Source organism: Mauremys mutica, chromosome 3, assembly GCF_020497125.1.
Source record: "Mauremys mutica isolate MM-2020 ecotype Southern chromosome 3, ASM2049712v1, whole genome shotgun sequence".
NCBI classification, from domain to species: domain Eukaryota; kingdom Metazoa; phylum Chordata; order Testudines; family Geoemydidae; genus Mauremys; species Mauremys mutica.
The window spans coordinates 207570765-207583258 of NC_059074.1; the positions used below are offsets into that span (position 1 = coordinate 207570765).

General features: G+C 43.4%; 1 protein-coding gene across 1 annotated transcript in view; it reads left to right on the forward strand.

Moving 5' to 3' along the window:
• Positions 1-12494, forward strand: part of DHX57 (DExH-box helicase 57) — a 33221-nt gene that overhangs the window by 1442 nt on the left and 19285 nt on the right. Inside the window, exons 2-9 of the mRNA XM_045010356.1 lie at positions 2723-2931; positions 4477-4629; positions 5588-5761; positions 6513-7351; positions 8923-9104; positions 9662-9783; positions 10066-10261; positions 11510-11634. Of these exons, the coding sequence (XP_044866291.1) occupies positions 2732-2931; positions 4477-4629; positions 5588-5761; positions 6513-7351; positions 8923-9104; positions 9662-9783; positions 10066-10261; positions 11510-11634 (1991 nt within the window). The 5' untranslated portion in view covers positions 2723-2731. The remainder of the gene's footprint in view (positions 1-2722; positions 2932-4476; positions 4630-5587; positions 5762-6512; positions 7352-8922; positions 9105-9661; positions 9784-10065; positions 10262-11509; positions 11635-12494) is intronic.

Sequence of the window (12494 nt, forward strand, 5' to 3'; positions counted from 1 at the left end):
GTCGTGGTGGAGGGTGCGGGGCCCTGCAGGGGGTGGAGGGTGTAATGGGTGGGGTCGTGGTGGAGGGTGCAGGGCCCTGCAGGGGGTGGGGGGTGTAATGGGTGGGGTTGTGGTGGAGGGTGCGGGGCCCTGCCGGGGGGTGGGGGGGTTTTGGGTGGGGTGGTGGTGGAGGGTGCGGTGCCCTGCAGGGTGTAGGGGGTGTAATGGGTGGGGTCGTGGTGGAGGGTGCGGAGCCCTGCAGGGAGTAGGGGGTGTAATGGGTGGGGTGGTGGTGGAGGGTGCGGGGCCCTGCAGGGCGAAGGGGGTGTAATGGGTGGGGTCGTGGTGGAGGGTGCGGGGCCCTGCAGGGGGTGGGGGGTGTAATGGGTGGGGTTGTGGTGGAGGGTGCGGGGCCCTGCAGGGGGTGGGGGGTGTAATGGGTGGGGTTGTGGTGGAGGGTGCGGGGCCCTGCAGGGGGTGGGGGGCGTTATGGGTGGGGTCGTGGTGGAGGGTGCGGGGCCCTGCAGGGGGTGGGGGGCGCTATGGGTGGGGTCGTGGTGGAGGGTGCGGGGTCCTGCAGGGGGTGGGGGGCGTTATGGGTGGGGTCGTGGTGGAGGGTGCGGGGCTCCGCAGGGGGTGGGGGTGTAATGGGTGGGGTTGTAGTGGAGGGTGCGGGGCCCTGAAGGGGGTGGGGGGCGTTATGGGTGGGGTTGTGGTGGAGGGCTTTGGTCCCAAATGGGGCTGTGGTGTCTCTAGGGGATGATTAAGTTTGTTTTATGTCTTGTACTGGGTGTGAATTCTCCCCCCCCCTCCTCCCCCAACGTGTCTTAACCCACTGACATGTCAGCTCTAACAGTGACTGTGACCAGCATCAGGCACCTTTGCTTGTACCCAGAGCTCCTGCTGGGTGCACTGCTCACGCTTCTTACCTCTCCAGTGTGGCCTTGCAGCAATGCTACCTACATATCCACTCCCTCCTCCACTGTGCACGGGCAACAGCCTGTATTTAGCTGAGATGGTGACTCGTTTCATTATAAAACTCTGTTGTAGAGTAAGGCAGTGTCTACACTACGGTTTATGTCGGCAGAACTTACACCACTCAGGGTGTGAATAAACCACCCCTCTGAGCAACATAAGTTACGCGGACATAAGCGCTCTAGTGCGTAGTGCTGTGTCATTGGGAGAGCTTCTCTCACCGACATAGCTTCTGCTATTCACTGAGGTGGTTTATTATGCTGATGGGAGAGCTGTCTCGCATCGACATGGAGCGTCTTTACCAGATGTGCAGCATCGGTACAGTATAACATTGGTTTGGATAATTGCCAAGTAAAGGTTCTTTGCGATCCCATATCATGGCATTTGTTTTTGCTGTTTTCTTTTTAAAAATCTGGCTTATTGAATTCCACAATGAGAAAACATCCTGTAAAATCGGTCTTACAGTGAAAAGCTATTATAGGCTGTTAATTATGTTGTGATATGCAGCAAAATACAGCTGTTCCACATTTTGGTCTTCTGTCATAGGTTTTTAATGGCTTGTGTCATGTAATGGCAGGATTGAAGGTTGAGAGGTATAGTTAGGCTCATGTCTTCTCCACTAGACTACAGTGCCTCATGCAGATTACTTTTAAAGTGGTTCTTAACCTTTACCGCAGGCTGCACGCCTTTGGTTCTCAAAATATGTTCATGCACCCCTTATCAAAAATCAAAATATGTTCTCGCATCCCTTAAATCTAGATGTATTTTTTGTTTGTATATTACAATAATCGTTAAAAAATGCATAATGTTAATAAATACATAGGTTTGATGAAACAAAGTAGTTGTACTTACGTGCCTGTGCTTAATTTGTGTTTTTGATGATTTACCTTCTAAAAAAATCTGGCATGTCTCGCACCCCCAGAAAGGGCATCTTGCACTCCCTAGGGGTGTGAGCACCCCAGGTTAAGAACCACTGCTTTAGAACATGCATCCTTATCCTCCCCAGCCCTGCAAACTTTAGGGTGGAAAAGTAATAAAGACTGAACACCTCTCCACAGTGGAGATCCCCTTTAAAGGTTGTCCCTGGGTCATCTGTGCCCTAGAAAGTTCCGTCATTGTGTCCCCATTAGAATTGCAGTACGAAAGAGTGGGGCCAAAGCTGCTGAGGAGGCATGAGGCTCCTCACAGAAGGCTGTGGCCTCTCACTGATCCCCCTAAGATGAATGCAGATCCATCAGGTCTGTGTATTTCAAGCAGGGGTAATTCCTGATGAGCTCAGTTGGTGCAAACCCCAGTTCGAATGCTTAAGGATTGGCACCGATGGACTCTGGCTGAATGGCTGTGAATTCTAAGTCTCCATGAGGCCATAGCTGGGCCACCTGTGATACCAGGCTAATAATATTTACCCACCTTTTTAAAGTGCTCTAAGAGCTACTGATGAAAAGAGGTAATCACAAAGCATTGTTATTAAACTCATTTTTCAGCTGAAGAAACGGAAGCACCAACACTACACGTTAGCAAAAACCTGCTATCACAATGGACTAGAATAGCTTTTGTATTAAATGCTTTTGTATTTTACAACAACTGTTGTAGAAGAGTACACTTGCTTCTTGGACATATGAATTAGACAAGGCATATTTTCTAACAGACCATTTGTTAACAATACTCTTTATTGTACCATATAAATAAGAGTATGATGTGCACCAAGAAACATGGACTGTATTGCATAATTATAAGAATATTTGTTTAACCTTTTTTTCCCCCTTAGTAGGAGAAAATGAGTTCAGCAGGGAAGAGAAGAGGAAGGCCAAATAAAGGCGGAGGAAGAGGGAGAGGTAGAGGTGGAGGTGGAGGAGGCGGAAGAGGCAGAGGACAATGTAACAAATCTCATGCTGGTGGAAATAAGAAAGGGTCAAGCAAAATTTGGGATGATGGGGATGACTTTTTCTGCTTTGAGGAACCGCCAGTTGCATCCAGGTCATTATTATTCATTTTCTGCATGACTAAGATTTGTGGGACACTTCAAATCCCCTTTTTGAACACCTTTGAATGTTTGGAAATGTAAAGAGAATAGGCATTCTTATACTTGGGAAAGTTTCCAGATAACATATTTTATATAGTAAGAAACCTGGGTAAACAGCCTAGATTAAAGCACATACACATAGAATAACTTAAAAAGAAACACAGACGAATGCTCTTCAAATACTTTTTGTGTGTGTGTTTGTTCTCTTTCAAGTTAGCACCAATGTAAAAGCCTCCCTTAACCTGTAAATCAAGGCCTGGATTTCTTGTAATAGATTTTGCCATAGTTAGGCACGTTTGGATAGTTTTTGATGCATTTTTTTAGAGCATTGTTATCTGAGTAATTGTCGGTGTAGTTTTCATTGCAGTGAGCCACTGAAGATAATATTTCAGAAAAGAGTAAGATGGAAACCCCTGAGTAGTTGTTATGCACAGTGAAATTGTAGTGCCTAGATGGAGCTTTTAAGATGACCAGATTGGTGCTGAACTTTGCCTGTAATTGCTAGCTTTCAAGTCCCAGACACTGGTTCTAGTCTGATCTTCAGGTGAGGGAGGAGCAAGTTAGCCTGATTTCACACATGGGGGTAAGTGAGGTTTACAGAAATTAGTGACCCATCAAATAAATCACAGCATGGAGTAGCGGGATGTCTCAGCAAATGCTTGTGAATTTTTAAGTCTTAAGGCTAGTTGAGAGAGGAGTTGGAAAAGCACAATAGGATTCAGGATCTCTGGCTCCAAACCCTGTGCCCAGTTCCCTCGGATTTACACACACACACCTCCCACTCTTCCTGCTGCTTTTGGCAGTGGCTTAGTGGCACTCTTTCTCTCTGGTACAACTTACTTTCACCACAGCAACTATGTAACACTAAATTGTAGCAGTCTTTTTACTGGCAAATAACAAGAGATGGTGCAAATTCTAGAAAGAAGAGTGGACAGACCTTATAATCATCTTCCATTTAAAATGTAAATGTTGAAAGAGTGAATTTTCATGTTAAAATAAAAATCTATACTTGCAGGCAAGGAGTTCTGCTTTGCATATTGAATTATCAGTCCTTTAAAGCTAACTTCTCCTCCTCAAGTTTTACATTTCCAAGTTTAAAGCATGTTTTAATGCAAATGTATGATAGCTTTTGGCCTGCCAAAAAGTATTTTTATTGTATAATCTTAGTGTGCATGCGTTAGTGTCCATTTTTTTAATCCAAAATGTATTCTAGCCAATCTATACTTAAACATACATGGCTGTATTGTAACCACTGATGATTTTATATAGCCAAATAACTTGAAAACACTGAGGATCTGACAAAAGACCCAAAAAAGGGTATTTGTTGTTAAAGACCTTCCAACACACAAACACAATCAAGTGTCCCATTGTGCCTGTGTGTTGGAGAAGCCCTCACTTTAATTCTTCTGTTGGATTCTTGATGTTGGAATCTGATTAGTCTGTATAATTTCAGTTACATAAATAAACATGGAATTTGTGTGGGTGTTTTTAATTTTTAGATCAAGCTGCGTTATCAGAAGAGGAGGGCAAACCAAACAGCGACCTGAAACGAGGATGCCTCTGCAGACCATACATATGACATCTGAGAATCAGCAAAGGGTGAAAGAACTCCTCCGAGAACTCCAGGGACAAGAGCTGTCTGCTGGTTCAGAGTTAGTTTAAACAAACAAAACCATTCCTGGCTAGATCAATTTTTTTACATGTGTACCTTTGCTTGGAGGAGAAATATTTTGCACGTGAAAGCCTCTAACCTTTTCCATCATTCACTGGGCACTGTTGTAATATGTAATGATGTGCCTTAAAGCCGGGAGCCAAAAAAACCCACAACTCATCTGTACTATATATTTCCATAGTTACTATGTTGGAATAGGTTTCCTAAAAATTTTTTTTCCTTTCTTTTTGGCAAACTGGTGTGTAATATTACTGTTGCTATGAAATGACTGTGTTCCACACCAGAGATCATTACCTCACTGTGGTATTGTGTGGTGTCTAAAGTGCTTTGGATTTCTTTAGATGAAAGGAACTATCCAAATGTAAATTGTGAGAAAATGTGCACCATTCTAATGCTTTTAAGCTCTCTGATTTACCAGCACTTCCAAAAGTAATTGCTTGTTCCCTTATTTCTTTAAAGTTGACTTGGAGAGGAGAAAATGGCTTTGTTCCTTTTTCGTTGTTGTGCTTTATGAAGTATAAAGTCCTCCTTATTTTTATTAACTTTAGAATTATCAGGAATATCAAATTTGATCTTCCCTGTTTTGCTGATGGTCATTCTTGAAGATTTTTGGTTTCTTTGCACTCCTGTAGCAGATCCATAGAAAGACTTGACTTTTCTAGGAAATAAGTTGTGGACAAGAATTGTTTAAAAAAATAATCATTTCAAATGTGTGCTGCATGCAATATTTTTGCTCTTGAAATTGCATTCTGGCAATTAATGGTGGCCATACCTCAGTTATGTGTAATGTATAACATTTTAGCAGACAGGCTATTCTAAATAAAAGCAGCTTGTTCTTCAATTTTCCCTTTATTTGAAACACCATAATTTTGAATCACACAGACATACATCTAATTAAGATGTATAATGCTATTATTGATTTCATATCTTTTTATCAGAATGGCTGCATCAGGTGAAGATGACAATGATGAACCTGATTACTTTGATGACGTGCAGTGCTGGTCAGCAGACGATGAGATTTCTGAAGTAACTACAAGGGTGGTTTCTGAACCAGATGAACACAAAATGATGGAAAGTGAGGTGTCTTCATTTGCTGTGCATAAACTTTCCAGGTGATTCCCGTTCATATTAAATAATACGCTTGCACTCCTGGAAACGTTAAGCCCTCAGTGCTTGGTACTCTCGTTGACTTCGGTGGAAGTTCTGCATGTAGAGGACTAACAGAATCAGCCCTTTTGTGAATGCGCTTAAAATAACACTTAAATCATTCCAGTCTTGCAGCAGTAGCTCCATTTGGTGGTTTCAGTTGTCTCTCCAAGAAACAGAAATAGATACTGTAAAATCAAATATTCAGGATAGTTAATGGCAATGGAAAGTTTGCATTCAATTTTGGCAGTTCCAATGGGCAAATATCAAATATTTCTATACCATGTAGAATTCCTTTGTCATTATAGTTCACACATGGTACCTTGTAAGCAGTCATGAGCTTTTTTTTTTTTTCAATACGTGGAAGCTGTCTATCTCTAAGTAACTAAACTTTCTCTGAAGAGTTGACTTTGCACTGTATGGTTTAATAATCCTGTAGCTGTCGTGTGTTCCTTTCTGAAATGTGAAAGGTTCACTGAATGGGTTAATCCATCTTGGACTGGCTAAACAGTGGACTTCTGTTTCCATAGCTGCCAGTTTGGTACCTCCCATGAGCCCTAAAATTCTCTCAAAATATTTCAAACAAAAAAGTAATGATGTCTGATTCCATATAAGCTTATATTAAATTAGTTTAATTGAATAGATCTGCAGTTACTTCATATTTCATTGCTTTTTTTATCATTGCCTTTTACAATTTTTTTCTCCATTCTGCTGCAGGTATGGCTTTGATAATGAGCGCTGTCGGACAATACTAAGATCCTGCAATGGTAACATTGGGGCATCGTTGGAACACTTGCTCTTGCAGTGCTTTTCAGAAAAATACGGAGAGAGGATGCAAATCTCAGAAGCAGCTGTTCAGGCCAGTCTAGAAGAATGCTTGGAACAAAGGCAAGAAGAGGCTTTTGCTCTCCGTTCAATCTACGGAGAAAACTTTGTAGAAAGAATTAAAAACAGAGTTTGGACATTTGGATTGGAACTGGAACACCTAACAAATAAAGTCAGCAAATCCAAACAGAGGGATAGTGCTGCCAAAGATGTGGCAAAACAGGCTTTAAATAAAGTCTGTAAATTTTACCTTCAAGGAGGCTGCAAGTTTGGCACAAGATGCAAATTCCAACATGAGACTCCCCCAAAGCACCTGCCAAGAACGTTACAGAATTCTGTGGATGACGCTCATCTCAGATCTAATGATGATACCTCTCCTTTGTATGAACTTGAAATCAGATTTCCTGAGGATAACAAATACCCATGTCAGGCACCAGTTGTGGCATTTTATTCCACCAATGAGAATCTACCTCTGGCTTGTCGTTTACACATTGCTGAATTCCTCTATGGAAAGGCCTTGACGTCTGCAGAGGCTAATGAACCAGTTGTGTATTCTTTAATAACCTGTTTGGAGGATGAATCGGAGATAACCGAGTTACTTACTAATACTTCCCACAAATATAGCGTCCCTCCTGTGTCCCTGCCGGCCATGCCCTCAACAAGAACCCATACGGACGGTCATAAACAAGTGTTTCCAGATAGCTCACCTGTTTCAAATCGCGTGTCAGAAGGTAAGGACAGTGTCATAAAGGCTTTTCTTTTGATGGTGGGAGTACAGTCTAGAGGCTAAAGCAAAGGCTGGGAGTGAAGTTCAGGCTGCTTGTCCCGGTGCTTCTGTTACTGACCGATTCTGAAACATTTAAAAACTGAAAAAATTCCTAGGCAAAAAATAAAAAGACTTTGTAAAGCTGGAGTTGAGGCTGAGCGGGTGTTTCACCCAGTTTTATAACATTCCTAATGATGTCTCTCGTTTGTAATATTGCTTCATACTGCTGGATGCATTACACAGGCAGTAACTATAAACAGATTTCCGAGGAGAGAGTCGTCGGACCACATTATTTATCACAGGCATGGCAGCCGCCCTGTGGAAATCCTGGATATTCTTTTGAAGATTCACGGCAGTGTCATGGGAAAGTATCGATTTTTTTTTTTTTTCACAGAATACGCACGGCTGCTGAGTCCCTCTGAAACTGCTGTGACGTTTCCAACAGCGGAGCGGCAGAAGCACTGGTCTCATGCTCGCAGTGCCTGGCAGTGCCATGTCGGAGCAGCACTTTGGGGGCGAGCTGAGCAGCCTGTTTTCTGCTAGGCACTCTAGCCAGCAGTGCTGCTGCTTGGAATGTGTGCTACAAGCTGCACCGAGCACAAGGCTGGTAGGCAGGGATGGTCGCTTCTGCCTTCCCATGGCCTCCTCCCGAGGCCATGGCTATTCACATTCGAAGCAGCGGCAGTGCTGTCTGCTGTGCCTTGCATAAAACAGGCCACTGAATCTGTTCCTCTCTCCTCCCTCCCCCACCTCACTGCTTCAATTTTTTTCAGGCAGCAGAGAGGTGGAAATGGGCATCTGCATGCACTGGTCTTGTGCTCAGTACGGCTGTGTGTTCCAAGTGGCAGCAGCTCTGGCTACTGTGCCTTGCATAAAACCAGATGCCACGTCCCCATCCATCCTGCTTTCTTTCCTCCCCTCCCCGTCCCATTTCTGCTGCAAGCTGCATTGAGCACAAGACCAGCATGTGCGGATGCCCCTTCCTGCATCCCTGCTGTTGGAAAAATTGCAGTGTTGATTTCTGCCCAGTCTGTGAAATTGCAATCTGCACAGGGCCCTACCTATAAGTAAAGATTGTATTCCAGACCCCTGTCTTGAACTACTCAGAACTTTCCAAAACTTTCATTTGTTGAGATGGAACGTTCCAGAGTTGGTCTCTTCTCGAAGGTGAACTTTCTTGGGAAATTTGAGGAAAAACTACTACCCCATTTTTTGAGCGCATGGACAGTGGCAACGGAACCTTCTCATTACATTTTAAAAACAAGATTACTTTTTTAAACTGCTCAAATGTAGATGTGGCTGGGTTTAGGAAATTGAATCTTAATATGGATTTCAAATCCGCTTTTTTATGTTATAAAACATTTGCTTCTAGCTCTGGTAATGTTGGATCTTAGAACTTAGGGCCAACTGGTTACTTGGTGTAGTTCTGCTTTTTTGGACCGTGGTCCAGGATTCTCAGGAAGTCCCAGGCCTCAAACCAGTGTTCGTCTCAATCTCTGCAGAGTTGAATGTTAAGATGCTTTTTTCTTTCTCAAGTTACAAAAGAGTCTGAGCCTGAGAGTGATGAAGATGAGGAGGAAGAGGAGCCTGAAACAGTTGTTGTGGAGAATGAGAGTTATGTGAACCTCAAGAAGAAGCTTTCCAGAAAGTATGACATGCAGGCAAAGTCTGTGTATAATGAAAATGTCAAAATCTGCAAGCAATTCCGAATAAAGCAGGTACAGTGCAAAATAAATAAATAAATAAATAAAATCCATTTGTATTCTGACTTTGTGATATTTATTTTAAATGACAAACTGCTTCTTAAGCTATTCAGCTAAGTGTAAAATTAGTTGTTTTGCTAGGAGATAAGATAGGGTGACCAAATGTCCTGATTTTGGGGTCTTTTTAGAATCATAGAGTATCAGGGTTGGAAGGGACCTCAGGAGTTCATCTAGTCCAACTCCCTGCTCAAAGCAGGACCAATCCCCAGGCAGATTTTTTCCCCAGATCCCCAAATGGCCCCCTCAAGGATTGAACTCACAACCCTGGGTTTAGCAGGCCAATGCTCAAACCACTGAGCTAGCCCTCTTAGGCTCCTATTACCCGCCACCCTCTGTCCCGATTTTTTCACATTTGCTGTCTGGTTACCCGAAGTTAAGATAACGTATTTGAAAGTGTTCTAAACAATCAGACTAGATGATCATAATGGTCCCTTCTCATCTGAATCTGTGAATCTAGGGCAGGATTTGAGGCTCCTAACCAAAGAGATCAATTTCTCTTAATTATGTTTCAGTCTTCTAGGCACTTCCAGTCCATGTTGCAAGAAAGACAGAATCTCCCTGCGTGGGAAGAAAGAGAAACCATTCTTGATTTGCTGATTAAGCATCAGGTGCTTGTTGTGAGTGGCATGACTGGGTAAGTGGTTTACACATACACTTCTAGTATCAAACGATACCCGGGAAGGCATATTTAAAGTTTAATTATACAGCCTGTGTTCTGGAATGATCAGGTGCTCCAGTGCATAATTCATTGCTGTTAAATTACTGCAATCGTAGATTAATTTTGAATTCTTAAGGAATTTCACATGAAGTGTGACCCAAACTAATATAAGCAAGGAAATACAAATGGGAATCCAACCTCCTAACTCATCCTGACAAGACATTTTAAAAACATTTAATTAATTTTTTTGTCATGCAGATGTGGGAAAACCACTCAGATTCCTCAGTTTATTTTGGATGCTTCACTGAGGGGTCCTCCAAATAGGGTAGCCAATATCATATGCACTCAGCCTCGCAGGATCTCTGCCATTTCTGTAGCTGAACGCGTAGCCAAGGAAAGAACAGAAAGAGTTGGGATCACTGTGGGATACCAGATCCGCTTAGAAAGTGTAAAGGTTTGTATGCTTTGCCTGTCTTTTCATCTAGTTCTTTTAAAATGTGTGTATTAGCTGTAAAAGGTGTAGATTGACTCTCCTAGAGATGTAATCCTTTATCCACAGGATTCATACAGTATGACCAGAGCAGTGCGAGCTTCCCCATGCTACCCTGCCATTTTGCCTCAAGCCACATTGTCGGGCACACCTTCTAGGATGAGAAGGTAGTAGTAGTCTTAGCGTACGTTCATTGGGTAGCCTCTCTGCTGAGGTGGCCAACAAAGAAATCAGTCCTGATAGTGGGTTTTGTGATCTGAATACTTGTCCTCTGGAAACTGGAATGAAACCACTTTCATTAGCCACCAAGCAGGAATCAAAGCCTAGCACTTCAGTTCTTAGCGATGTGGGCTGAATTGAGCTAACTTCCTACTAGTGCTATTCTGTGGGCCACCCAGTCCCCCTTTTCTAACATTTTTCATGGATAAAGCAGGTTTAGTATTTTAAAGCTTTTTCTGTCATTTGATTTCTCCTGTCATCCACATTTGACAAATTTTGCATCAATACGATTTACAGAAGTGAAGTCAAATCTAAAATAAAGACTGTCAAAGATCTGAAGCTAAAAAGTTGATTGAACAAATTATAAAGTAAGTTTTGAGTGAAAAACAAAACAGATCAGTTTACAATGGCGACCAATTGGTTTGCAAAGGGTTTGATTTTTAGTTTATTGTTTTGTCCGTCCCTTCTTAACTTGAGCCTTGCGATTTGAGCCTTGCTCTTTTTTTCTGTCCCTGCTGTTGCCCACAATTGCAACACCTTTTCATTCTGTCCCATAGGGCAAAATATGCATCACGCATCAATGACGCTATATAAACCTTTATTAGTCAATCAAAGAGAGATCAGACACACAGACAGCCCTCTTCCTCCAGAGCCAGTCTCATTACCCTTTCAGTAGCTCTCACCTTCATTGATGGAGACAAATGGTCAAGTGTTTAACATGCAGCTACTGAAGCAGGAAAGAATTAGATGAGATAGTTTAGATATGTCATTGTCCTTTTGCAAAATGGCTCCCTGTTAAGAACCAGATAACTGCATTTAAGTTGAATTAAGGGTAAGGTGAGGAAAAATTGCTTGCTCCTGCTTGAAGCAAGGACTGTTCAGGTTGGACATGAGTGACATACGGCAATGTGCTCTCACTAGACTTTGTGTTAGCAAAGCTGTTAAACTTTTAAAATTCCACTGAATATTTTGTGTCCTTGCGTACTGTTCCAGTCACTAGCTACCAGGCTGCTGTACTGCACTACTGGAGTGCTGCTGAGAAGACTAGAAGGAGACATGACTTTACAGGGAATCACCCATGTTATTGTTGATGAAGTTCATGAAAGAACAGAAGAGAGGTAAATAGTTCCTTATTCCAGAACTGAAAAGCAAATACAAGATGTTGAGCACTGAGATGACCGAGTAACAAACTACTAAAATCAAACTGCTTCCAGCCAGTGTGATGGGCTACTGGCAGTACTCTGTATGCACGGCCATATGGGAGATTCTGGTTACTGCTCCTGGTCTCTTTCTCCCTGGGGACTAAGGGATTTGCTTGTGCTGTGGCAGCTCCTTGAGGAGAATGCACATCGGTCAACCCTCCCGCTTCCAGTCGCCCATCACAGTTGCAGTCACATTTTAAGGAAAGTTTTAGGATGGGACAGGAGGGACAACAGGGAGGTGGGTTCTTTAGGTCACTATCTCGTCCCTATTTCAGCTTGCTGTCCCCCAGCTGCTCTAATTCTCCACATGCTGCCTCTGGGAGCCCTAAAGTCCCCTCCCATCCCAAGTAGAACACCCCAAATGGGGATTTCCCAGTCCAGAATGTTCTAATTCTTCCCCCTCCCAACCCTGTTGTAATCCAACCTCTCCCAAACACACCCCTCTTACCAGCTGGTGCTCCGGAAGGGGCCAGGTCTGTTGGTGACTCTAAAAGCAGAGAAGAAGGGACCTGAAAGATGCTTTTAGTACTTGTTGACCAGCTGCAGCTATGTGGACGGTTTCTGGGTAAGCTTAAAAGCATTGGTTGTGCCCTGGAAAGCTCTGGATCCTGCCTGCCTGCGACCACCGCTCTCCCTACAACATACTGCCACTGCTGTAGTCACTGGAGATGCTTGAGCCTCTTCATTCTAAAAGAGAGGGGGCTGCTGGCAAGGGCGTTCCTGGTAGGGGAGCACAGGACTGGACACCCCTCCCTTCCACCCGGCTTTCCCCCAGT